Here is a 25751-nt window from a genome sequence, read left to right as displayed (position 1 = left end):
TCCTGGGGGTATGAACCTGTGAATGAACCTGTGAGGGCTTCCACATGCTTCTGAAGAAAGCTGTATATAAATATTAGTGTAATACCGTTTTTTTTTTTTTAGCTCTATGATCTGTTGTCCTAGTTCCATTGAATTCACAGAAACTTAATATTGTCACCTTACTCCCATCCTTCCAAGGGAGGATTTGAGATGAAGCAACTTGTCACAGAGGGTGGGAACATGAGCAGAGCTCAGAGCATGTGGTTTTCTGTTCGGAGTTGAGCCCACCAGTGTCCTCCGACCTCTTAGAAACTGTCATGAGGAGCAGCTTCAGTAGTTCTCAAAGAGTCAGATCCCTCAGAGGTTGTGTGGAGATCATCTGTTGAGTGTGGGTCAGTGGACGCTTCCCCCTGAGCTGCTTCAAGAGCCCAGAGGTATGCAGGAAAGATCACTCGACTCCCAGTCAGTCAGCCCTGGGTTCAACCCCAGCTCAGCAGTTCAGCAGCTTCCTGGCAGTGTGACCTGACCTGGACGGTTTACATAGGCTAGCCCTCCTTTACCTCAGCTCTAAAATCATACTGGCCACCCTCTCTGACTCCCCTACCCCTGCTTTGTGTGAGGGTTAGATGGGAAAATTTGTGCAGGGCCTGTGATTTTTGGGTGCTTTGACTCGAGGCTGACTGATGCCTGCTGGGGGGCCTGTGTCTGAGGAAGTCTGCGAACCTTGGCTTCTGGAGCGTTACTTCCTTCTGCAAACAGAGACCTTAATGTACTCAGGACTTCTTCCACCCTTCTTGTTTCACTTCCTAAAAGTAGTTCAGAACAAGTTCAATTTGTTGGTCCTTCTGACTTTGAGCTTGGACTTGCATCTTTTTCTGGTTATTCTCTGAAATTCTTGCGTTTCTTAACTGCCCACTTCCCAGGAACTTCCCATGTCTGGCACCAAAGCCTGACGTGCTGACAGTAAGCAAACATGGCTTGGGTTTTACACTTTGCTGTGTTTCTGAAAGTTGAGGGGACATTTGTGCCTTGCAGACATTTCTTTTTCTCGACAGGTCTTTTGTCTAAAAGAGATTGTTGATATTATCACAGCCCAGAAGTGATTTTTCTGTTCTTTATCTCTTCACATAGAGAGGAACAAATACTCCTGAGAAAAAAATGTCAGCAAAGCAGTTGGGGAATCCTTAAAGAAAATTCTGCTTGAAAAATCATCAGTGGCTCCTAGTTGCCCTCAGGCTAAAACTCACATTCCTTAACGTGACATTCAAGGCCCTTTGGACTCTGACCCTTGCCTAGCTCTCTTTCATCATCTCTCCTACTCCGTACTCACCTTTTCCCAAGCTCCCGTCAACCTCAGCTGCTTGCTACTTCTGCAAGCCCCAACTCTTTTTTTCTGTTTTTGAGGAAGGATCTTGGTTTGTTACCCAGACTGTAGTACAGTGGAGCTATCATAGCTCACTGCAGGCTCCAACTTGTGGGCTTGAACGACCCTCCCGCCTCAGCCTCCCAAGTAGCTAGGACTACAGGTGAGTGCCACTGTGCCTGGCAAATTGTTTTTATTTTTTGTAGAGACGGAGTCTTGCTATGTTGCTCAGGCTGGTCTCAAACCCCTGGCCTCAAGCAGTCCTTCCGCCTGGGCCTCCCAAAGTGCTGGGATTATAGGCATGAGCCACCACACCTGGCCTTCCAACTCTCTGTCTTTGCTTTGCGCTATTCCCTCTGCCTGAACACCATTTCCTGCTCCCCCAACCTTACCTGCCTAGCTGCAGTGCTACTTGGTTCTTCCCATCTGATCATCGCCCCTAAGTCTGAGCTAGATGCCCCTCCTTGATGTCCTGTGGCAAGGGTCACAGTGGGTTGTGATTGTTTACTTGGCTCTCTTCCAAGTAAATAGCTCTTTTCTTTTTTCTTTTTTTTTTGAGACAGAGTCTCGCTTTTTCCTCCATGCTGGAGTGCAATGGCGCGATCTCAGCTCACTGCAACCTCCACCTCCCGGGTTCAAAAGATTCTCTTGCCTTAGCCTCCAGAGTAGCTAGGATTACAGGCGCCTGCCACCATGTTTGGCTAATTTTTGTATTTTTAGTGGAGGCACGGTTTCACCATGTTGGCCAGGCTGGGCTCGAACGCCTGACCTCAAGTGACCCGCCTGCCTTGGCCTCCCAAAGTGCTGGGATTACAGGTGTGAGCCACCGCGCCCTGCCAGTGAATAGCTCTTAATCCTTGATGAAGACCTGCCTTAACTGTGTCTCCAGCACCCAGTGAGACGTCTGGTACATAGTTGGTGCTCAGCAGATGTTCAATGAGTGAATGAATGAATATTGTATTGAATTGTTAGGATTCCTTAACTCCTAAGGGGTTCAAAGCACTTTCTAGATTATCTCTTGTCCATCCTCATGTCACCTCATAGAGACAGGGAGAAATCTGATCAGTGCGGAGACTGCTTTCAAACTACAGTTGCTACCACCAGACAGCCGCCAGAGTGTTTCAGGGCCTCCAGAGGCCTGGGAATCTGGTACCGAGCAGGGAAGTGGTAAACTCTCTCTCACTAGTAGTAATAGTGGCTAACATTTATCAGGCATTTTGTGGGCCGGGCACTGCTAAGGGCTAGGTGTGTATTGACTTGTTTTAGCCTCACAAACCCCTCAGGCATGTAACACTGCAGTTTCCATTTTACAGTTGTGCTGCAGTTGTGCCTGTTTGCTTTGTAGAGCCTGGGAGAGCCCCTGTCCTACCTGCTATGGCTGCCTTCACCTACCCACTCCTTGTGTTTAGATTGTCCCCTCTTATATAGTGGAGCTGAGGGAGGACTTGTCTATGGTTCTACACTCCTACGTCTCATGCCGTCTGGGTCTTTAGCCTTGGACTTGACTTCTGACCTCTGTCAGGAAGGGAGGCCTCTCCTAGTTATGGTATGAGTGTGGCCTAACTCTGGGTTGACCCCACAAGGCCCAGACTTCATCAGTTACTGGGATGCCTTGGTCACTGATCCCCCAGGTTACCACCAGTTACCACAGTCTGCCCTGTGGACTCGGAGCTGGAAGGTGGTAGGTTTGTACCTGATGTAAATGACGAGTTGATGGGTGCTGACGAGTTGATGGGTGCAGCACACCAACACGGCACAAGTATACATATGTAACAAACCTACACGTTGTGCACATGTACCCTAGAACTTAAAGTATAATTTTAAAAAATATATAAAAAAAAAGAAAATCAAGTCTCAAAAGCTTTAAAACTGAACCTTCATTGTTCATTTTCGGCATTTCAGTAACTGAGTTCTGTAGCAGAATAGACTTGGTTGGCAGATACTCTTTACCACACGCTCCTTACATTTAGGATCTTAAGCATATTGCGAGTGGAATAACACAATTTCAGTAGAGCCAGCCTTGGGTCTGCTGCTGTGGTGGTCTTCATTGCCTGATCCCTGAGTGTTGGGTGGCTGGCTGCTGGGACACTGAGGACAGAGACTTCCTAAGTCCAGCATTCATTCGGTATTTATCGAGGCCTGCTAATGCCTGATGCTGGCCTATGCTGATAGGTCAACAGGCCAGATATGGCTTCAGGCTTCAGATAAGCCCTCAAGTTGCTTACTTCATTCTAGCAGGAGAGAGAGACAAAGAAGTAGAGAAAAAAAGCAATGATTAGAAAAACCAATAAGCCACGAGGGAAACAAAAGGCATAGCAGCCAGAGCCTGTTAAAATATAAGTCAGATGTCAGGACTGCTCTGCTCAAAACCCTCCAGTGGCTCCAGCTCACTCAGTAAAAGCCAGAGACCTCATGCTTGCTCATAAAGCCCCCTGCATTCTCCTGTGACTTCCTGACCCACTATTTCCTCATTGCTCACTCAGCCACATTCACTTCCCTGCTGTTCCTCAGACATGCCGGGCACATACTCACCTTTGCACTGGCGATCTCTTTTGTTTGGCAGCCTCTTCCCCAGACAGTGTCACCTGTCACCTTCTCAAGGAGGTCTTCTATGGCCACCCTAGTTAAATTTTAACTTCCCTTCCTCACCTCTCCCCTCCCTATCCTCCTTCCCTCCTCTTTTTTGCCTCGATAATGTTCATCACTATCTAAGATGTTATGTATTTTACTCATTTATCTTGCATACCGTCTCTTTCCCCCGTTAGGATGTAAACTCCGTGTAGGGAAGGATGTCTGTTTCTTTCACTGCTGCATTCCCAATGTGTAGAAATGTTTCTGGTACACGGAAGATGCTCAGGAAATGTATGAATAAGAATACTGGAGGATGTCAGAGAAATACCTTCTTAAGATTGTATATGCATGGCCAGGTGCAGTGGTTCATGCCTGTAATCCCAGCTACTTGGGAGGCTGAGGTGGGAGGATTACTTGAGGCCAGGAGTTCAAGACCAGCCTGGATAATTTAGCGAGACTCCACAAAAAACTTGAAAAGATTAGCTGGGCATGGCACATGCCAGTAGTCCCAGCTACTCAGGAGGCTGAAGCAGGAGGATTGCTTGTGCCCAGTAGTTTGATGCTGCAATGAGCTATGATCACACCACTGCACTCTAGCCTGGGTGACAGAGCAAGACTGTCTGTCTCTAACAAAAAAAGATAGTACATGCAGGAAAGGTTTTTTTTCTTTGTTTATTTTTTTAAGCATCAGAGGTATCACGCTGGAAGGGAAGGTGTCTTTGAAGTGAGGTCATCTAAGCTGAGATTTGAAGGATAAATTGGAGCAGTTAGGAGGGGATAATACAACAGAAGGATCAGCAAGGGCAGAGATAGTGAAGAGTTGGCTGTTAGAGGAACAAAGAAGGCATGTGGGCCTGGAGGCAAAGACCTGGCACTTATATCATACCCTGTGCCAGAGCCCCCACCTTCTGCAGCTCTGTCACTCTGGGCTGATACCTGTGGGAGCAGGTGACAGTGGCTTGGCTTCATTGAACATTTCTCCCACTGGAGATGTTGCCACCTGATCTTCTACCCTTGCCCTTTCTTCTCTCTCTCATAATTTATTCACTTACCTTCCATTTATTGGCTGTAAATGGTCTAGGGGTCTGGCATGTTCAATTTCAGTATAGTCAGAATAGCTTGACAATCAGAGCAGATGTATCTCTGATCCTGCATAACCCAGTGAATGGAACATTGAGAAGCTGCTCTAGCAGAGGTTGGTTTACAAAACATGAAATTTGCCCAAGAAGAGAGTTGAGCACTGATCATTCAGCTATTTATTGAACACCTGTTTGCCAGGTACCAGCTTAGGAGTTAGGAATATGATAGTGAACAAAACGGACAAAATCCTTACCCCATTTACATTATGGAATTTATAGGGGGAGAAAAAATAGGCAACGGAAGTATATTTTACAGTATGTAGGTAATAGGTAATAAGTACTTCGAAGGGAAAAAGACCAAAGAGGTGTGTTTTTTTTTGTTTTTTGTTTTTTGTTTTGAGACAGAGTCTCGCTGTGTTGCCCAGGCTGGAGTGCAGTGGCACGATCTCAGCTCACTGCAAGCTCCACCTCCTGGGTTCACGCCATTCTCCTGCCTCAGCCTCCCGAGTAACTGGGACTACAGGCGCCGCCACCACGCCCAGCTAATTTTTTGTATTTTGGTAGAGACTGGGTTTCACCGTGTTAGCCGGGGTGGTCTTGATCTCCTGACCTTGTGATCCGCCCAGTTCTGCCTCCCAAAGTGCTGGGATTACAGGCGTGAGCCACTGTGCCTGGCCGGGGAGGGGGTGTAGAATTTTAAGTAAAGTGGTCAAAGAAGGCCTCAATGAGAAGATGATATTTGAGCCAAGACCTAAAGAGGTGAGGGACTGAGCCATGCGGCTGTCTGGAGAAAGAGCCTTCCTGGCAAAGTGAATAGCACGGGCGAAGGCCCTGGGGTGGATGCATGTTGTGTTCAAGGATCAGTAAAGAGGCCTCTGCAGCTGGAACTGAGGTAATGATGGGGAGAAGAGTTCCAAGGGTAATGGCCAGCAGGGTGCACGTGTGAGAGAGAAGGGGCATGCATCTCTTACAGGGCCTGTGGACTATGAGGCCGTGGTAGGCACTTTGGCTTTTACTATGAGTAAGAGAACCATTGGAGGACATTGAGCAGAGGGGTGCTACTGTCTGACTTAGACTGTAAAAGGATCATCCTGGTTGTTGCTGAGATGGGGTGTCAGCAGAGCAGTGTGGGAGCAGCTTTGTTAGCACTCTCAGTGGCAGGTGGTGCTGGCCTGGATCTGGGGGGTAGTGATGGAGCTAGTGAGAAGTTGCTCATGGATTCTAGATTCATTCTGAAGGTTGGAATCCAGTAGGATTTGCCGATAGATTTAAGGGAGAGTATGTTGTTAAGGGTGACTCAGGTTTTTAGCCTGAGGCCATCTTAAAGATAGTGCTGGCAAGAACTAGATGATGTAGAAGGCAGGGTGAGCCAGTTGGGGAAAGGAAGGAAGCAGAAGATCAGTTTTTATCATATTAAGTTTGAGCTGCTTGCTAGTCATCTCCACAGTAATGTGGAGATGTCAGGTAGACAGTTTGGACATCTGTGCTGGGGGTTCTGGGGAGAGGTTGGGCTATGTGGATGGTATGCAAAGCTGTGATACTGGATGATCCACCAAAGAGGCAAAATAGCATAGATGGGGAGGAGAAGAGGTACCAGGCCTGGGGCACACAGTGTTGAAGCAGAAGGAGAGGAACAAGCAAAGGAGACTGAGAAAGCGCAGACAGTGGCGTAGGAGGGCAGGCAGAGAGCATGGCATCCTGGCATTTGAGGGAAGACAGGATTTCAGGGAGAAGGGAGTGATCAGTAGTGTCAAATGCTTATCAGCATGAGACTTGTCATTTGACATGACCATTGTGTCTTCTGCTGGCAAGACCCAACACACCTGGCATCCAGGACCATTTCTGAACCTCATTCTCCCTTCCCTAGCCTCGTCTGCTCCTTTCCCTTCCAGGTCCTTTCCTTCAGCCAGGCAGGGGGGCTCACAGACTTCTTGTTTTGGCCATAGGTAAATCACTCATCTCTCAGTGTCTCCAGTTCCTCATTTTTTAAGTGAATTACCCTGAGAATTAAAATGAGAAGGGTTGTAAATCACTTAGCAAGAACCTGTTCCCCAGCTAGTGTTGATTTAATTGTTGTCAGTTCCCTCTCTCATCACATTGGCAATTTCGTGGTACGCCTCTATGCCACCTCCACTTTTGCCTTTCTAAATCTGACCTGCCTTTTCGTGTCCAGCCAAGCCTCTCTTCATCTAAGAGAACTTCCCTTGCTGCTCCACCTATCTCAGAACCCTCCTCCTCTGGAGGCATGATCACTTTGCCATTCCCCTGAAGTCCTTTACCTGGCCTCTAAATCTGTAAGAGCTCAGTGAGAAAAGACTGTCTTTTGTTTACTAGGTGCATGCTTCCGTGTGGGGTACAGTTCCAGGCATGGAGTGGATGGTGCTCTACACTTTTAATTTGATAGATCTTCAGAAAGTCTTCCATTACATAGATGGGAAGTCTGAGACCACAAAGAGCCTTGTTCTGTAGTCTGGCCTCTTTCTCCTCATCTCGATTAATTTAAGTATTGTTCAGAAGAAGCCTTACTTTATTTTCAAGTCCAGAGGAGCTTTTCTTTTTCTTTTTTTGACATGGAGTCTTGCTCTGTCACCCAGGCCGGAGTGCGGTGGTGCGATTTCAGGTTCCGGCGATTCTCCTGCCTCAGCCTCCTGAGCAGTTGGGACTATAGGTGTGAGCAACCATGTCCAGCTAATTTTTGTATTTTTAGTAGAGATGGGTTTTGCCATGTTGGCCAAGCTGGTCTCGAACTCCTGACCTCAAGTGATCTGCCCGCCTCAGTCTCCTAAAGTGCTGGGATTACAGGCATGAGCCACTGTACCCACCACTTTTTTTTCTTTACAGCAGATCTTTCCACACATTACTGCTTATAGATCGGTTGAGAACTGGTATCTGATTCTAGAATGAAGTTCTAGAGACTCAAAGCCAATATAAGAACATTTGCATGTGACATTTACATGTGACATTTGTCTGCCTTTAGTTCCTTTTCATTCTGAAGTGTTTAATTGCTAGTGGGCCTCAGGAGATTGACTTTTTTTTTTTTTTCTTTTTTGAGACAGTCTCGCTCTGTCACCCAGACTGGAGTGCAGTGGTGCAATCTCAGCTCACTGCAAGCTCCGCCTCCTGGGTTCACACCATTCTCCTGCCTCAGCCTCCCAAGTAGCTGGGACTACGGGTGCCCGCCACCATGCCCAGCTAATTTTTTGTATTTTTAGTAGAGATGGGGTTTCACCGTGTTAGCCAGGATGGTCTCGATCTGCTGACCTCGTGATCCACCCGCCTCAGCCTCCCAAAATGCTGGGATTGCAGGAGTGAGCCGCTGCACCTGGCCCAACTTTTTTTTTTTTGAGACAAGGTCTCTCTCTGTTGCCCAGGCTGGAGTGCAGTGTCACATTCACAGCTCACTGCAGTCTCAACCTCCCAGGCTCAAGCAATCCTCCCACCTCAGGCTCCTGTAGCTGGTACTACAGATGTGTGGCACCACACCTGGCTAATTGTATTTTTTATAGAGGTGGGGTTTCACTGTGTTGCCCAGGCTGGTCTCGAACTCCTGTGCTCAAGCAATCTGCCTGCCTCAGCCTCACAAAGTGCTGGGATTACAGGTGTCGGCCACTGTGCCTGGCCAGGAGATTGATTTTGACTAACCAGTTTTCATCGAAATCCCGGGAGGCCCGTAACTGGGCAAGCGCATCCAGACAGGCTTTCACTAGGCACATGACCAAACTTGACATTCCCTGTTGAACAAACTGGATGGGCTGGCCCTAAAATAACCTGTAATTCAACATCTGAGGGACTCTGCAGGGATGTGTGGCAACCCATTTCACGTACCCTTTAACCTAGAGCATGTATGTTTCTGCCAGGGCTTCATTCAGAGAGAAGCAGTTAGTTGCCTTGCTGGACAGAGTGGGACACGTGTGACCTTATTAGGGGGCAGCAGTGGAGAGTGTTGGCACTGCCATTTTCTAGCTGTGTAACTCTAAACAAATGCCTTGACCTCCCTGGTACTTCAGTTTCCTCACCTGTAAACTTGTGATAATATTAAAACCTTCATGGATTATCGTGAAGACTAACTTTTTTTGTTTGTTTGTTTAAGACTGAGTCTCACACTGTCACCTGGGCTGGAGTGCAGTGGCACGATCTTGATTCACTGCAACCTCCGCCTCCCAGGATCAAGCGATTCTCCTGCCTCAGCCTCCAGAGTAGCTGAGACTACAAGCGTGTGCCACCACGCATGGCTAATTTTTTGTATTTTAGTGTAGACAGGGGTTTCAACATGTTGCCCAGGTAGGTCTCAAACTCCTGACCTCATGATCCGCCAGCCTCGGCCTCCCAAAGTGCTGGGATTAACAGTCATGAACCACCGCGCCCTGCCATGAGGACTAACTTTAAAGCTCTTTACATAGTGTCTGTCACATGATGCACATCCATTTTTCATTACTACTACCACTGCCACTTTTGTTCCAAATTTCATGCTGAGCCTAAAGAACACAGATTATTTTCTCGTAGTTATTGAACTGACTTGAAAGAGCCTGTCTGAGTTCGGTAACCACGTTTTCTCAGAGAGAAAGTCTGAAATCTGGTTTTTCTACTGCTGACTCACCTTTTAGTCTTTCAGCTGGCCTTACCTGTTTCCCTGTCTGTAAAGTTAACTTAAGTATTTACCTATAAGGACCTTTTTTCCTTTTTTTTTTTTTTTTGAGACGGAGTCTCGCTCTGTCGCCCAGGCTGGAGTGCAGTGGCCAGATCTCAGCTCACTGCAAGCTCCGCCTCCCGGGTTCAAGCGATTCTTCCACCTCAGCCTCCCGAGTAGCTGGGATTACAGGCACCTGCCACCACACCCAGCTAATTTTTGTATTTTCAGTAAAGACAGGGTTTCACCATGTTGGCCAGGCTGGTCTCAAACTCCTGACCTCAAGTGATCCTCCTATCTCAGCCTCCCGAAGTGTGGGATTATGGGCATGAGCCAGCATGCCCGGCCCGTTTTCCTGTTTAAAAGGAAATTGTCAGACAAATGAGGAGTGGTGAGTAGCATCATCATCTCTAACGAACTCTAAGCTTTGTAGGAGCAGGTACACAGTCCAGGGCATGGCACAGAGTAGGGGAATACTTGTCAGATGAATTAACCTCTGCCCTTGAAACAGAACCAAGGCAGCAAAACACATAGAATGAACAAAGTTTGGCCTTTCTGCTTCAAACGAAGAAGAAACAGTGGCATCACCCCAGCCCCTTTTTTTCACTCTTCCCTAACTTCCTCTTGACTGTCCCTGAGCTAACAGGTTCTATGGAGCAGGTTTCTGACAGCTATTTATTCATTAGGGAAGTGTTTAACAGTGGCAGTTCCAGTACCAAAGTTGGGAGCCACCAACATAGACCTTCAGAGATCAGTTTTCCCTGCCTGAATATCCTTGAGTTCAGAGATAGACATGCAGCTGGATCTGACCTTGTGAAACGTCTCTTTCCCCTTTTCCTTTCCTAAAGCTTTTTCTCTGGCTCATCTCACCACACTGATAGTCTCCTTCATTAATTCACCGAGTGCCAAGAGTGTGCAGTGCCTTGTGCTGCCACCACCAACTTCACACTTCTCATCTGATTGAAGAGCATGGGCTGCTCTGACATGAATCACTGCCCTGAGACTAGAAAAGGCCTTCCCCTGACATTGGCTGGCCATTTGGAGAAATTAAAACGCTCCATTGTTTGGCTTCTTACTGTTTTTCTTCCTACTGAAGACCTAATGGGGTTTGCTGGCCTTGGCTGCATTCTGAATTTGTTCTCTTTTTTCCCCCTTGGAAACATCTTCTGTCATGCTCTTAGAATGATCATACTCTACTTCCTCATGTTTGACACCTGGGAAGAACACTCATTGGTAGGGAAATGGGCCCCTCGTCCAGCAGAGAATCATAGAATGTGAGATGTGGGAGGGACTTATCATTCAGTAGACTGGTTTTCAGGCTTTGCTCCATAGAACCATGGGATGTCTGAAGGGCCCTGGTGAGGATGGGGAGAGGTAGGCATAGTGAAATGAGCCAGGCTCTAGGCCTCCCCACCGTTCCTTCCACCAGAACAGTTCCACTTTTATCTATTTGAAATGGTTTAAGAGTAGAGAGGGACTTGAGCCATTGATTAATCATATTCTTTTGTTTGACATTTGGAGAAAGGCAGGCCTGGGGGAGTTGCCCAGGGTCAACAGCTGTTGGTAGTAGAGCCCGATTTCCCAGCAGCCATCTTGACATTGGATCAGCCCTGCCATGTTAACTGCAAAGCCTTATGTTCCCGGTCTGGTCTGCCCAGTCATCACTGTCTGGCACTTGTCACAGAGCTCTCTCATCTTGATCTGTTTTGGACCCTTGGTTTTGTAGCTTCTCTGTGAAACTGTCTTTTCATTCATTTTGCCAGCAAACATTTGGTGAGCTCCTAGAATGTGCCAGGCATCGTGGCAGTCACCGGGTTGACAGCATTCAACAGGACAGATCCCAAATTAGGGAAGGACGTCTGTGGGGAAATCTGAGATACTTTTTTTTCTTTTTTTTTTTTTTTTATGATGGAGTCTCACTGTGTCACCCAGGCTGGAGTGCAATGGCACAGTCTCAGCTCCCTACAACCTCTGCCTCCCAGGTTCAAGCGATTCTCCTGCCTCAGCCTCCCGAGTAGCTGGGACTACAGGCATGTCCCACCACACCCGGCTAATTTTTTTTGTATTTCTAGTAGAGACAGGGTTCCACCTGCCTTGGCCTCCCAAAGTGCTGGGATTACAGGCGTGAGCCACCATGCCCGGCCAGAACTGCCTCGTTCTTTTGCATGGATCCCTAGTACTCCACCATGCTGTGGAACGTCCGTATGCTGTGCTGTCATTTTATTTATGTATAGAGTTGGGGTCTTACTGTGTTGCCCAGGCTGGTCTCAAACTCCTGGGCTCAAACTATCCTCACCATTAAGCCTCCTGAGTAGCTGGAGCCACAGATGTGCCCAGCTCTGCTGTGCTATCATTTTTTAAACCAGTCCTGTGGTTGGACATTTATAATATTTTGCTATTGGAAAGGATGCTGCATGAATAATTTTATATCTACGTAGTTTTCCACATGTAGAGTCCTAGAAGCAGAATTACTGGGTCAACGGATAAGGACCTTTGCAATTTTAATGACTTACCAATTTGCTTCAGAGGTTGTAGCGTTTCAGACTGTCACTAGCCTCAAATGAGGGCGCCTAATTACCCACGTCAGCACCAACATGGGGTGTTACTAGACTCTTGGGTCTTTATCAGTTCAGCAGCTGACAGGTGATATTTCACAGTAGTTTCAGTTTCTGTGTCTCTTATAAATAAGCGTGAACCATTATATTAATTCACTTTCTGTGAACTGTCCATATCCTCTGCCATTCTCCTATTTGTAGTCACTTTTTATATAGGAAAATAGGCCTTGTCTGCAGTGTGATGCAAATGTTTGTGAGTATGTTTATCATACATCTTTTGGCTTTTTATTATGTTTTCGTCCATGCAGGAAAACTCTATTTTTATGGAATTGAATTCATGGCTCAGATTTCCAGATTTGATGTCACACTCCAAAGGCTTTATTTCCTCTGGATGCAATGTTTCATTCTTCCTTTCTTCTCCAGATTTGAGTTTTATTTTGTTATTTTTAAAAAACAAATTTTTTTTTTGAGACGGAGTCTTGCTCTGTTGCCCAGGCTGGAGTGCAATGGCGCCAATCTTGGCTCACTGCAACGTCTGCCTCCCGGGTCCAAGCGATTCTCCCGCCTCAGCCTGTCGAGTAGCTGTGATTACAGGTATGCACCGCCACCACCATGTCAGGCTAATTTTTGTATCTTTAGTAGAGATGGGGTTTTGCCATGTTGGCCAGGCTGGTCTTGAACTCCTGACCTTGGGTGATCCACCCGCCTCGGCCTCCCAAAGTGCTGGGATTATAGGTGTGAGCCACCTTGCCTGGGCTTTTTTGTTTGTTTGTTTGAGACCGAGTCTTGCTCTGTCACCCGGGCTGGAGTGCAGTGGTGCCATCTCAGCTTGCTGCAACCTCCAGCTCCTAGGTTCAAGTGATTCTTGTGCCTCAGGCTCCCATGTAGCTGGGATTACAGGCGCCCACCACCATTCCCAGCTAATTTTTGTATTTTTAGTAGAGATGGGTTTCACCATGTTAGCCAGGCTGTTCGCGAACTCCTAGCCGCAGGTGATCCACCCGCCTTAGCCTCAGAAAGTGCTGGGATTACAGGCATGAGCCTCTGTGCCCAAAACATTTTTTAAAATGTCTGTTTAATTTACACCAAGTGAAATGCTTGGCTCTTAAGTGTACAGTGTGTCCAGTATCTGCATCAAGATATAGATCATTTTTATTACTGCAGGGGCCCTTCATGCCCGCTTTCAGTCCTTCCCACCCAGAAGCACCCACTGACCTGACTTCTATCACCATAGCTTAGGTTTGCCTCTTAGAGCTTTGTTCAGATGAAATCTTGTGATATTTATGATGTTTACATTTTTTCTTGTCAACATGGTTTCAATCTCAGATTAGCCCTTGTCAGAAGAAATATGTGAAATATACATAGGCAGGTACAGCAGTCCCTGCCCCCCTCTTTTTTTCTTTTTTTGAGACACGGTCTCACTCTGTCACCCAGGCTGGAGTGCAGTAGTGCAATCTTGGCTCACTGCAACCTCCTACCTCCCAGACTCAAGCAGTCCTCCTACCTCTGCCTCCTGAGTAGATGGGACTACAGGTGTGCACCACCATGCTAATTTGGTAGAGACAGGGTTTCACCATGTTGCCCAGGCCAGTCTCAAACTCCTGGCCTCAAGCAATCCACCCGCCTTCGCCTCCCAAGGTGCTGGGATTCACAGATATGACCCACAACACCCGGCTTGATCTCCCCATTTTAAAGAGGGAAGTTGAATTATAGGGATGAAGTAGACTCATTTCAGCATACTTTCCTTTTAAAGGTTGTCACCAATTTTGAGACATTGGAGAAAAATTGAAATACTATATTCAGTACCCATTTTCTTATGTTTTTATTTTTTTCATTCTCAAAGGAGGTGATTTTCTTATATTTTAAACATAGACTTAAATTCATTTTATTAGCTTAAAACACAGATAGTCTATATTTTCTTGTTCCTAAAATTAGATCTATAAAGACAAAATTTGAAAAATACTGAGAACTTTTTTTCCTTTAAGCCTAACCCTAATTTCAGCAACTAAAAACCAAAGTCTTTAGATGGAAATATTTTTTCTTCTTCCCTTTTATTCCTTAGGACCTAGGACCTCATTTTCCCTCTCTTAGATCATGTTACATCTTTGTCCCTGGACATTGTTTCCAAAAGTCTCACCAAGGGCTTCTTTATACATCTAGAAAACATAAGAGAGAAAACTACTGTATTTTAGGCTTTATTGCTCAGTTGCTTTTTTTTTTCTTTCTCTTTTTTTTTGAGACGGAGTTTTGTTCTTGTTGCCCAGGCTGGAGTACAATGCTGCGATCTCACCTTACTGCAACCTCTACCTCCCAGGGTCAAGTGATTCCCCTGCCTCAGCCTCCCGAGTAGCTGGGATTACAGGCACCCAGCACCATGCCGGCTAACTTTTTGTATTTTTAGTAGAGACGAGGTTTCACCATGTTGGCTAGGCTGGTCTCGAACTCCTGACCTCAGGTAATCTGCCCACCTGGACCTCCCAAAGTCCTTGGATTACAGACGTGAGCCACCATGCCCAGCCTCAGTTCCCTTTCTTTAATTCTAAAAAATGAAGTTTACCAGAACTGGTTCTGGGATGTGACATCAAAGTCATAATCTTTCAAATGTGGGTGTGAGAAATATTAAGATTAAGCGGGGGAAGCCACACTGGCTCCTCAAGGGTGAAACCAGTTGTTCCTGGTATGCTCCTCTTTTAATTTTGACCATGCCCATCCCTTTGAGGCATTCCTTGGTCTGTAAATGCTGAAATTGAGGGGGATCCCAGCCTAGAGTGCTGTGTCCTTAGCAAAAATGACTCATTATACTAGCCAGAGCAGTTTCTGAATCAAAAATTCCCTGTAATTACTACTTTAAAATGTGCCCTGACACTTCCAAAGATGGAATCCAAACCCTAAGCTTTTTCTTGCCTAAATTTGCTGCCTGCTTTCAAATGTGGTTCATGTACCCCATCAGATTCATCAGACAACAAGGTCTCAGCCCCTTTGGCCTCCATGGGGTAGGGATACAGTGCATGATAACAGCTGAGCAGGTGCCAGGAAAGGGACCAGTCTTTCTCATGGCATCTGTGAGTATGAGCCCCTTTAGGACTGAACTGTGGGGTTTTTTCCATTCCTGCGGAGAGAATGAGAAATCTCTCTTGCACTGACATCCAAGAGGCAACTGCAAGACCAAGTACCAACATTAGGTGCTCACAATGGAGAAAGGACACAAGGAGATAGCTGCCCTCAGTACATCACTAAGCTGTAGGTAGGGAATCATTCATGGTGAAGTGAGGTGTTTTGTTTTGTAATCTGTGTTTTGGGGTGACTTTCCAAAGCATTTCACTTTTCTCCGCATCCTCTCCCTTCTCTACTTTAATTTCCTGCATATCAAACAAGTTCAGAGGGATACATTTCTGCATCTTCAGTCCCATTGGGCCCTCTGCAGAGGGATATGTGAAACAGATACTGCAGAAAAAAGCGCAGCCAGCACCAGCACACTGAGTGGCAGTTAAGTTTGTGAGTAGTTGCTTAGCACCTGTAAAAGGAAGACTCACAGAAAGCTCAACGCTGTTGGGGTATCTGTAGCTGTGCTTTGACCAGCTACCCTGCAGCTCTGTCACTTCTTTTTAAATTCCCAGAAAGAGAGGCTTTCTCACCCGTTTCTCCTCTTGGTCAGTTGCATACAGCACCGATCTGTCACCAGCAGGTTGTGTCCTGGGAATTTAGGGCCCTCCGATGTTGTGTTGGGCCTGCAGGGGAGGGGAAAGGCTCTGACAGCTTTTTCTTCTGGAGAGGCAAGAAATTCTGAGCAGCTCTCACGTTAGTTATCTGAGGTATTTTGTTTGTTTTATTCACTTTTCTTTCTTTCTTTCTTTCTTTTTTTTTTTTGAGCCTGAGTCTCACTCTGTCGCCTGGGCTGGAATGCAGTGGCGCAGTCTCAGCTCGCTGCAGTCTCCACCTCCTGAGTTGAAGCAGTTCTCCTGCCTTAGCCTCCCAAGTAGTTGAGACTACAGGCACATGCCACCACACCCGGATAATTTTTTGTGTTTTAGTAGAGACGGGGTTTCACCATGTTGCCCAGGTTGGTCTCAAACTCCTGAGCTCAGGCAGTCTGCCCACCTCAGCCTCCCAAAATGCTAGGGTTACAGGCGTGAGCCACTGAGCCTGGCCACTTTTTTTTCTTTTTAGATTTAATGTTGGAGTGGTTTCTGTGTTACTTTCTGTGTTTCTTTGTGGCCTGTAAGTTTTAGCCCCTTTTGCCTTCAGTTACCCCTCTTACACTCAACCTTGAGAAATGATATTCTCCTATTATTTTGGATACTTTTGGCAGTTACGCTCTCAAGTCTGTGACTTCTGGAACCATGCAGATCTTTATTGTAAGACAAATCCCATTATCTGATTTACCTGCTCATTTCAGAGTTCCCCAAAGAACCCCTAGGTTGGTGAGGTTTCTTTGAGAAAATGGCTTTATGTGTGTGCACAAAAAAAAAAAAAAAAAAAAATCACTTTTAATGTCTGTAAATTCCTGTTGGAAACAAATGCTAACTAGTTATGTAACAGGGCTGCCAGAGAGCAGGCTGAGGCTCCCTGGGATTTTCAGTGGCCCGTTTTCATTTCTTTCAACAACTATGAATTGAATACTTGCTATGTGCCGGGCCTGGGCCAGGCATGAAAGAGGAGGGTGATGGGAGCTGTGAGCCTGGCTCTTGCGGGGCCGTCCTTTGTGGATCTGTCTACAGCCCTGACTCATGCTGGGAGGACCAGCAAGTTAGAGTCCCCACTGTGGGACTTGCAACATCAGACGCAGTGGGCTCTTCTGCTGTCTCCCGCAGCTCCCATAGAAAAGTGCCATCCTTCCTTTTCAACTTTGCAAAGCAAAAGGGAAGTAGAATTGTGCCTTTTTTAATACTGTTTTGTCAGTGAAGCCTTTATTTCTTTATTCCTACAGGATCCACAAAGGATTTAAGGTGACCCCAAGGCAGTACGTATTTGTTTCCCATTGATTACTGAAACAAAATCTATGAGTGTCTCTCGGTTGGGAGCCTTGCTCAATGCCATCCTGCCATAAATACAAGCTTAATTTGGAAAAATCCAATTGGGCTGGAAAGGAGGTGCTGTGTTGGCTTGGTTTCCAGAGACTGAAATGACTCTTGATCCCTCACATCCACTGCACTAGTAACTTTCATCTCACCCCTGTATAGTAATGACTTGAAAGGAGGTATTGGTGGGTTATTTGAGTCCATTCCATAGACTCAACAAAAGGGACAAAGTGAAGTGGGGTTTCTCCATTCAAATGTCTATTTTTTGGAGTTGTGTGGTTTTCTATACCACATAAAACTACAGATAGGGTTGGAAGGCTGTACTTGAAAGTCTCAATGTGGTTTTTTTTGGAGGGGGCGGTGGGGGCGGGGAGACAGAGTCTTGCTCTATCACCAGGCTGTAGTGCTGTGGCACAGTCTCGGCTCACTGCAGCCTCCGCCTCCTGGGTTCAAGTGATTCTTGTGCCTCAGCCTCCTGAGTAGATGGGACTATAGGTGTCCACCACTGTGTCCGGCCTCATTTTTTTCTTTTTTTTTTTTTTTTTTTGACTGAATCTTTAGCGACTGTCTGGGAACCGTCCTCCTTGTCAGAAGGGGGAAGCAGAATTCCTTCATCAATAGAGCATAGGAACTAAGTTCAGGTAGATAACATCCCTGAGTCCGTTTCATCTTCTGTAAAATGGGATTCAAAGCAGTTACATTATTGACAAGTTTAAGTGAGATAATGTGGGTGAAGCCCCTGCCTTTAATAGGGGCTTGGTAAATGATAGATTCTTAATAAATCTTAGAACCACCCTAAAAGCCTTGGCCACGTATCTAGGGTATCTTGGTTCCTGTGTAACTTCTTTTCTTTGTTCTGTTGCCCAGAAGAACTACCGAGGTACATAGTAGATGCTCAGTAAATTTTTGTTAAATGAATGGCGGGCCTTCGGTACTTTCTTTGTCCTATTGTCTTTTTTTCCTGAGACAGAGTCTTGCTCTGTTTCCCAGGCTGGAGTGCAGTGGTGTGGTCTCAGCTCACTGCAGCCTCAGTCTCTCGGGTTCCGGTGATTCTCCCGCCTCACCCTCCCGAGTAACAAGGATTGCAGGCACGCACCACAACGCCCAGCTAATTTTTTGTATTTTTAGTAGAGATGGTTTTCACCATGTTGGCCAGGCTAGTCTCGAACTCCTGACCTCGTGATCCACTCCCCTCCCCGGCCTCCCGAAGTGCTGGGATTACAGGCATGAGCTATGGTGCCCAGCCCCTATTGTCTTACGATAGTACTTCACGCTGTTAGCTTTGCTCTAGGAGATGTCCTGAGAGAGCCCTTAAGAAAATTGGCCAGGTAGATTTGGGAACTGCTGTAGAGTACAGATTCTAGCCCTTTCCAGGGATGAATCATGCATGTTACTGTTTTAGCAGCTTAGAAAAGTTGTGGAGAGAAGAAGTCTCCCTAGCCTTTTAAGCTTGGTATTTTCTAATCGCATTTGACTGTGTAGGGTAGCATAGTGCCTCGATGATGCAGTGATGAGGCTTCTAATGAGTTCATGTCTGCAAAGCATTGAGGACAGTGCTGAGCAAAGTGAGTGCCACAAAGGGGCTGCTGTAAGCCCTTGCATCCTTGGGCAGATATTTTTGTGGGAAAGATTTCTAGAAGAGGCACATTCAAAAATTTGATAGGACCAGGTATGGTGGCTCACGCCTGTAATCCCAGCACTTTGGGAGGTCAAGGCAGGAGGCTTGGCTGAGCCCAGGAGCTTGAGACCAGCCTGGGCAATGTGGTGAGATCCCATCTCTGAAGAAAAAAAAAAATTGATAGATTCCTCAGAATTACTTTTCAAAATCTAATCTGCCATGATCCAGAGTTCATTTGCCCAGGAAGGAGATAAGCAGCTATTTTCCTATACCACATGTGTTCTGGATCCTTCTTCTCCTCCCTCTGCACCATAACTGAAAGTCACCCCTCTCTTCTCTGTCTTGCAGAAGTCTGGCTACAGATAAGGGACCAAAATGACTGACTCAAAATATTTCACCACGACCAAGAAAGGTATTGTTTGTTTAATAATGGGCCTTGCCCTATGCTTTCTCTGCCTGTCCCTTCTATTTTCCTCCTGTGGTGGAAGGGAGTAGGGGTGGGAATGAAGGCCTGGAAACGTGGCAGGAACGGCCTAGAGCTTGTTGTAGATCTAGAAAATTGAACTGTTGACAATATAAGAAATTGCTCCTTTTAGAGCTCAGAAAGGGAAGAACATTAGCTCCAAGTGTGGGGGGGGAAGTGCCCTTTTATTCCCCATGGCTTAAAATAATTATGTTTTTTTCCAGGGGAAAGAAAACACATATTCCTGTCAGCACCCCCACAGCAGTTGTGTGTGTGTGTGTGTGTGTGTGTGTGTGCGCGCGCGCGTGTGCACATGTGTATGTGTGTGTGTGTCCCCATGTATCTGTGTCCTTATCCAAGGGCAAGTGTTTTTCTTTTTTTTTGAGATACAGTTTCACTCTTGTCACCGAGGCTAGAGTGCAGTGGTACGATCTCGGCTCACTGCAACCTCCGCCTCCTGGGTTCAAGTGATTCTCCTGCCTCAGCCTCTGGAATAGCTGGGATTACATGCGCCCGCCGCTATGCCCAGCTAATTTTTTTTTCTTGTGTTTTTGAGACGGAGTTCCGCTCTTGTTGCCCAGGCTGGAGTGCAATGGCGCAATCTCAGCTCACTGCAACCTCCGCCTCCCGGGTTCAAGTGATTCTCCTGCCTCAGCCTCCTGAGTAGCTGGGATTACAGGTGTGTACCACCATGCTAATTTCATATTTTTGGTAGAGACGGGGTTTCTCCATGTTGGTCAGGCTGGTCTGAAACTCCTGACCTCAGGTGATCTATCCACCTTGGCCTCCCAAAGTTCTTGGATTACAGGCATGAGCCACTGCGGCGAGTCAGGCATGTATTTTTCATGGTTTTAATCCTGTTTTTCATTTGACATTTTGATATCATAAACATTTCCCAACAATTCTAATGATTCACTATTAAGTCTGTTGAGTTGCTGCACTGAAATTTGCTAAGCTAGGCTTATATCGTTGGGTATTTTGGTTGTTTCTGCTTTTAAGGAAATGGAGGATGTTATCGTGGCTGACAAATGTGCTTTAACCCTGTAAGCATATTTTTGGCCAACCCTTCCTTCCTCCCTCCTTCCTTCCAAGTGATATTGACACACGCCTACTGACCAGATGAAGAGTCCCTTGTTGGATCAGCTGAGCCAGGACTCAAAGTCTGCCCCTCATCAGGCATTTCATGTATTGGTCTAGCTTGTTTTTACTGAGAACCTACCATGTGCAGTGGGAGAGAGACAGAGCCTCTGAGCTGGTGTTGCTCGAGGTTGAGCAGGAAAGACAGTCTGTAGAGTAGTAACCACACTGAAGTATAGTGGGTCCAGGGGAGATTATGGGAGAGCTCTGGGTGGAGCTGGCCAGATATATGGGGGACAGGAAGGGGAAGGAGTGAGTGCTCTGCTTGTGACACATTCAGGGAAAGGAAGGTGGTGGGCATGAGCTACTGAAGAGGGTGATGCAAGAAGAGGCTAGAGCCGGGCATAGTGGTGCCCCAGGTGGTGGCTTGGGTGGGAGGATTACTTGCTTGAGCCCAGGAGTTCGAGTCTAGCCTGGGCAACTAACTAAAAAAAGAGAGAAAGCAATTGGAGAGGTGTGCAGGGATCAGTCCTGTGGAGCCTAGTGAGCCACAGGGTGAACTTCGTGCTGAGTATATTGGAGTCTCAGGGGTGGGTTTTGTTGTTTGTTTGCTTTTTTTGAGACAGAGTCTCTTTGTCACCCAGGCTGGAGTGCAGTGGCAAGATCTCTGCTCACTGCAGTCTCCTGGGTTCAAGCCATTCTCCCAAGTAGCTGGGACTGCAGGCATCTGCCACCATGCCCAGCTAATTTTTGTATTTTGGGGGTGGGGTTTTTTAGTGGGTTTCTTTTGGGAAGGGAGATGTGTGGAGAGACATTCCTGGGTTCAGTGCCCCAGCCAAAGAAACAGGTTCAGGAGAGCAAAGTGAGTATCTTGGGTAGGCCCAAGCATAGGGATTAAGAGCATGGGCTTTGGAGCTGGCAGACCTGGTTTTCAATTTCAGCCCTACCACCTGCCGGCATTGGATATACATTACTGAGCCTTTGACAGCCTCCATTTGCTCACTGCAAAATGGAGGGAAATGCAGAGTTGTGAGGATGAAATAAGAATATGTATGGGAACAAGTTAGTATGGGACTGGGCTCAGAGAAGGGCTCAGAGGGGCCAGGCATGGTGGCTCATGCCTGTAATCCCAGCACTTTGGGAGGCTGAGGCAGGTGGATCACCTGAGGTCAGGAGTTCAAGACCAGCCTGGCCAACATGGCGAAACCCAGTCTCTACTAAAAATACAAAAATTAGGAGGGTATGATGGTGCCCACCTGTAGTTCCAGCTATTTGGGAAGCTGAAGCAGGAGAATTGCTTGAGCCCGGGAGGCAGAGGTTGCGGTGAGCTGAGATCGCACGGCTCCACTCCAACCTGGGTGACAGAGTGAGACTTTGTCTCAAAAAAATAAAAAATAAATAAAAAAGTCCAGGCGTGGTGGCTCATGCCTGTAATCCCAGCGCTTTGGGAGGCCGAGGCAGGCGGATCATGAGGTCAGTTCAAGACCAGCCTAGCCAACATGGTGAAACCCCGTCTGTACTAAAAATACAAAAATTAGCCGGGCATGATGGCGCACGCATGTAGTCCCAGCTACCCTGTATGCTGAGGCAGGAGAATTGCTGGAACCCGGGAGGCAGAGGTTGCAGTGAGCCGAGATGGGGCCACTGCACTCCAGCCTGGGCAACAGAGCAAGATTCTGTCTCAAAAAAATAAAAAATAAAAGAGAAGGGGTCAGGAAATGACATCTGCCCTTCTAACCCATTATTGGGGTCCTGACTTTGTCCATGGCAGGGCCAGACAACCCTACTTCCTCATTAGTTTTTTTCACATCATCAAGTTCCTCAGAACAATTGATTACATGCTTGAGCTCTCATGGAGCAGCTGAATTCCCATTTTGAGAGCTGAGCAACCACTTGTGTCTCAGGAAGTGAAACCCTGAGCAAGCTGTTTTAATTAGAGGTTCCAGGAAAACAGGAAAGGCCTCCATGTGGGAATCCACAAATCCTGCCCTCTCGCTGCAAGCCTTAAGTACTCAGGTTCTATTGCACTGAGCCTTTTACGGGCCTTTGGTTGAGTGAAGGTAGCTGAGGACAGCTTTACCTTCCACTGTGTTTTTAGCTCTCTAGCTGAGCAGAGCCTGCCATCATGTTTTTGATGCTTTTGTCTTCCCTAGAATCTTTGTAGCTTCTGTGGTTCCTGTTGCTTCAATCCAGAGTGGCCTCTAAACTTCCTTTCTTTTTTCGGAGACAAGGTCTCACCTTGTATCCCCCAGGCTGGAGTATAGTGGTGTCATGGCTCACGGCAGCCTCGACCTCTGGGTTCAAATGATTCTCCAGCCTCAGCCTCCAGAGTAGCTGGCACAGCAGGCACGTGCCACCACACGCAGCTAATTAAAAAAAAAATTTTTGTAGAAACGAGGTCTCACTATATTACCCAGGCTAATCTCAAGCTCCTGGGCTCAAGTAGTCCTCAGCCTCTTTTCTTTCCTTTTTTATTTTTTCTTTGAGATGGAGTCTTGCCCTGTTACCAGGCTGGAGTTTAGTGGCGCCATCTTGCCTCACTGCAACCTCCACCTCCTGGATTCAAGCGATTCCCCTGCCTCAGCCTCCCGAGTAGCTGGCACGCACCACCACACCTGGCTAATTTTTTGTATTTTAGTAGAGACGAGGTTTCACTATGTTAGCCAGGATGGTCTCCATCTCCTGACCTCGTGATCCGGCTTCCTTAGCCTACCGAAGTGCTGGGATTACAGGCATGCGCCACGATGCCCAGCTGATCCTCAGCCTCTTAAAGTGCTGGGATTACAGGTGTGAGCAACTGCCCCCAGCCTCCAAGCTTCCATCTTGTTAATTCCTATCCTAACAGTCGTCCCTTACTGTTGCCTGGCCCACCTGAGGCCAGGCGCCTGAAGCTGCCCTCACCAACAGCATAGGGTGTCTTACGTGCCTCCCTCCGGCTCTTTTGGAAGTTAGATACCGGGAATTGTCCCCTGCCAGGGTAGGGAGGGATCGCTCATGCCTCCTTTCCTTAGGGGAGATCTTCGAGCTGAAGGCAGAGCTCAACAGTGACAAGAAGGAGAAGAAGAAGGAGGCAGTGAAGAAAGTGATTGCATCGATGACCGTGGGCAAAGATGTCAGGTGTGCAGGAGTAGGCCTGGTGGCAGCTGGAGGCGGCTGACAGGGGAGGGTTTATAGCTTGGGTCCACTTCAGTCTCTCCCGTCGGGTGTCTAGGGACCCATGTCTCCCCTCATACAGCTCCCTTCGTAAAACTTTCTTCCCAGTCGAAGATTTTGTTTACACAGGAATCAGGAGCCCAGATGCTGGCAGGTCAGGTGGTGATGGAGTGAGTTAACTGGAGTAGGTGGGAAAGGAAGCACATGGTGCAGTGGGTGTGGCCTGAACCCTCTCAGAAACTTCAGAGGATCATTACTGGCTGGGGAAGAGAACCCAGTGTGGCCAGGTCTTCTGGTTTTTAAAAAGAATGGGAAATCTGGGCCAGGCGTGGTGGCTCACACCTGTAATCCTAGCACTTTGGGAGGCTCAGTTGGGTGGATCACAAGGTCAGGAGTTTGACACCAGCCTGACCAAAATGGTGAAATCTCGTCTCTACTAAAAATACAAAAATTAGCTGTGTGTGGTGGCGCACGCCTGTAATCTCAGCTACTCGGGAGGCTGAGGCAGGAGAATTGCTTGAACCTGAGAGGCAGAGATTGCAGTTAGCCGAGATTGTGCCACTGCACTCTAGCCCAAGTTACAGAGTAAGACTCCGTCTCAAAAAAAAAAAGAGAAATCTGGATTTTTCATTTTAAATCTCCCTGTCTTAAGTGGCCAGATGATATTAAACAAACACTGTGTGGTGCAAATAAAACACACGTGCAGATTGGATTTCTCCACTATGTCACCGGTGTGCAGCCTCTGTTGCACCTGATGGCTAAAGCAGGTCGTGTGTAGAGTGGCTGCTGCACCTTGGCTCATGCTTCCCCTGTGGGAGTGCCCAGTGACGCAGCTTGTCTGCCCATCTTTAAAAACCCATTTGAGGCTGGGCACGATGGCTCACACCTGTAATCCCAGCACTTTGGGAGGCTGAGGTGGGTGGATCACGAGGTCAGGAGTTCAAGACCAGCCTGGCCAACATGATGAAGCCCTGTCTCTACTAAAAATACAAAAATTAGCCGAGCATGGTGGCAGGCACCTGTAATCCCAGCTACTCGGGAGGCTGAGGCAGAGAATTGCTGGAACCCAAGAGGCGAAGGTTACAGTGAGCCAAGATCACGCCACTGCACTCCAGCCTGGGCGACAGCAAGACTCTGTCTCGAGAAAAAAAAAACCCATTCAAGATCTGCCTTCCCCATGTTTCCTTCCCTCATCACCCCAGCCCACTACCTCAAACTCAAAGCATTTGCTTTCTGTTCCCATCACCCAGCATTAAATTGAGACTGTTCTCTTGTTATGTATACTTGTGTTTACCTGCTCACCAGATTGTAAAATCTCAAAGGCAGAGACTAGATTTTGTAACAGCTTAATATTTGCACAGTATTTGAGAGTCTGCACAGAACATTTTGAGATTTGTTTTCTCAGTAGTTCCTTACAATTCCCATATTGTAGGTAATGACAGTTTCACTGCCAAGGAAATAAAAACATAAAGTGACTGCCTAAGAGTCACATGGTTTGTGGCAGAACTAGGACTCAAGCCCAGTTCTCCTGAAATCCAAATCCAGGCTGCTTTCACTCATGGCCTCGTGGTGCCTAGCCATGTGCCTCATAGCTTGGGTGCTGAAGTGGAGCAGCTCCCGTCCAGGTCCCAAGATAGGCTCCCACTGCTCCAGACGTCCCCATGGATTGCCCCCCAGCAAGAACCCCCTGCCAGCAGCTCCGGGAAGGAGCTCTGCAGAGAGCCCTTTGGAAGCCAGAGCAGAAAGGGAGCGGGCGCCTGCTGGACAACTGGGCCTCCTTCCAAGTCAGATTCCTTCCAGGACAAAGCTGCTTTCCTTCACCCAGAACACCACTGTCACCTCCTCGCAGAGGAGAAACATCTTTGTTCTTCTATCTCAAAAGAGCTGGCTTTGCTGATATGACGGGCCCCAAAGAGCGAGTCAGCCTCATCAGCAGTTTTTCCTCCTCCCTCCTCCCCATTCTTCTTCGTGCATCATCTTCCAAGGTGATACATTTTGGCTTTGGCAGGACTCCTGCCTGTTGGGGCTCAGGAAGTTCACTTTGACCTCATAATTCTCTATGTTGACACATCCTTTCCTATAAACACATAAGAATTGAGAGGAGGGAATATGATCATTCCAGAGATAGAAAATCGATCTCTAACCAAATTTCGTGTCTTAAGAAGGCCTGTGATTCTGGGACCACGGGTACCACCTGGTTATGAGCATGGACCTTGTTCTCAGACCTGGCTCCTCCAGGCAGGTTATT

General features: G+C 47.2%; 1 protein-coding gene across 9 annotated transcripts in view; it reads left to right on the top strand.

The window, feature by feature from the left end:
- Nucleotides 1-25751, top strand: part of AP1B1 (adaptor related protein complex 1 subunit beta 1) — a 62250-nt gene that overhangs the window by 2318 nt on the left and 34181 nt on the right. For 6 of the 9 annotated variants that reach the window (XM_033233141.1, XM_033233140.1, XM_033233137.1 and 3 more), the window contains exons 2-3: nucleotides 19159-19222; nucleotides 23362-23467. In XM_033233141.1, the coding sequence (XP_033089032.1) occupies nucleotides 19186-19222; nucleotides 23362-23467 (143 nt within the window). In that variant the 5' untranslated portion in view covers nucleotides 19159-19185. The remainder of the gene's footprint in view (nucleotides 1-19158; nucleotides 19223-23361; nucleotides 23468-25751) is intronic. The other 3 variants (XM_033233144.1, XM_033233143.1, XM_033233142.1) reach the window with 1 other exon arrangement.

The sequence above is a fragment of the Trachypithecus francoisi genome, unplaced genomic scaffold (assembly GCF_009764315.1).
Source record: "Trachypithecus francoisi isolate TF-2019V2 unplaced genomic scaffold, Tfra_2.0 Lachesis_group14, whole genome shotgun sequence".
NCBI classification, from domain to species: Eukaryota; Metazoa; Chordata; class Mammalia; order Primates; family Cercopithecidae; genus Trachypithecus; species Trachypithecus francoisi.
Note: the sequence above shows the minus strand (reverse complement) of the source record. Positions and strands in the feature narration are given on the sequence as shown.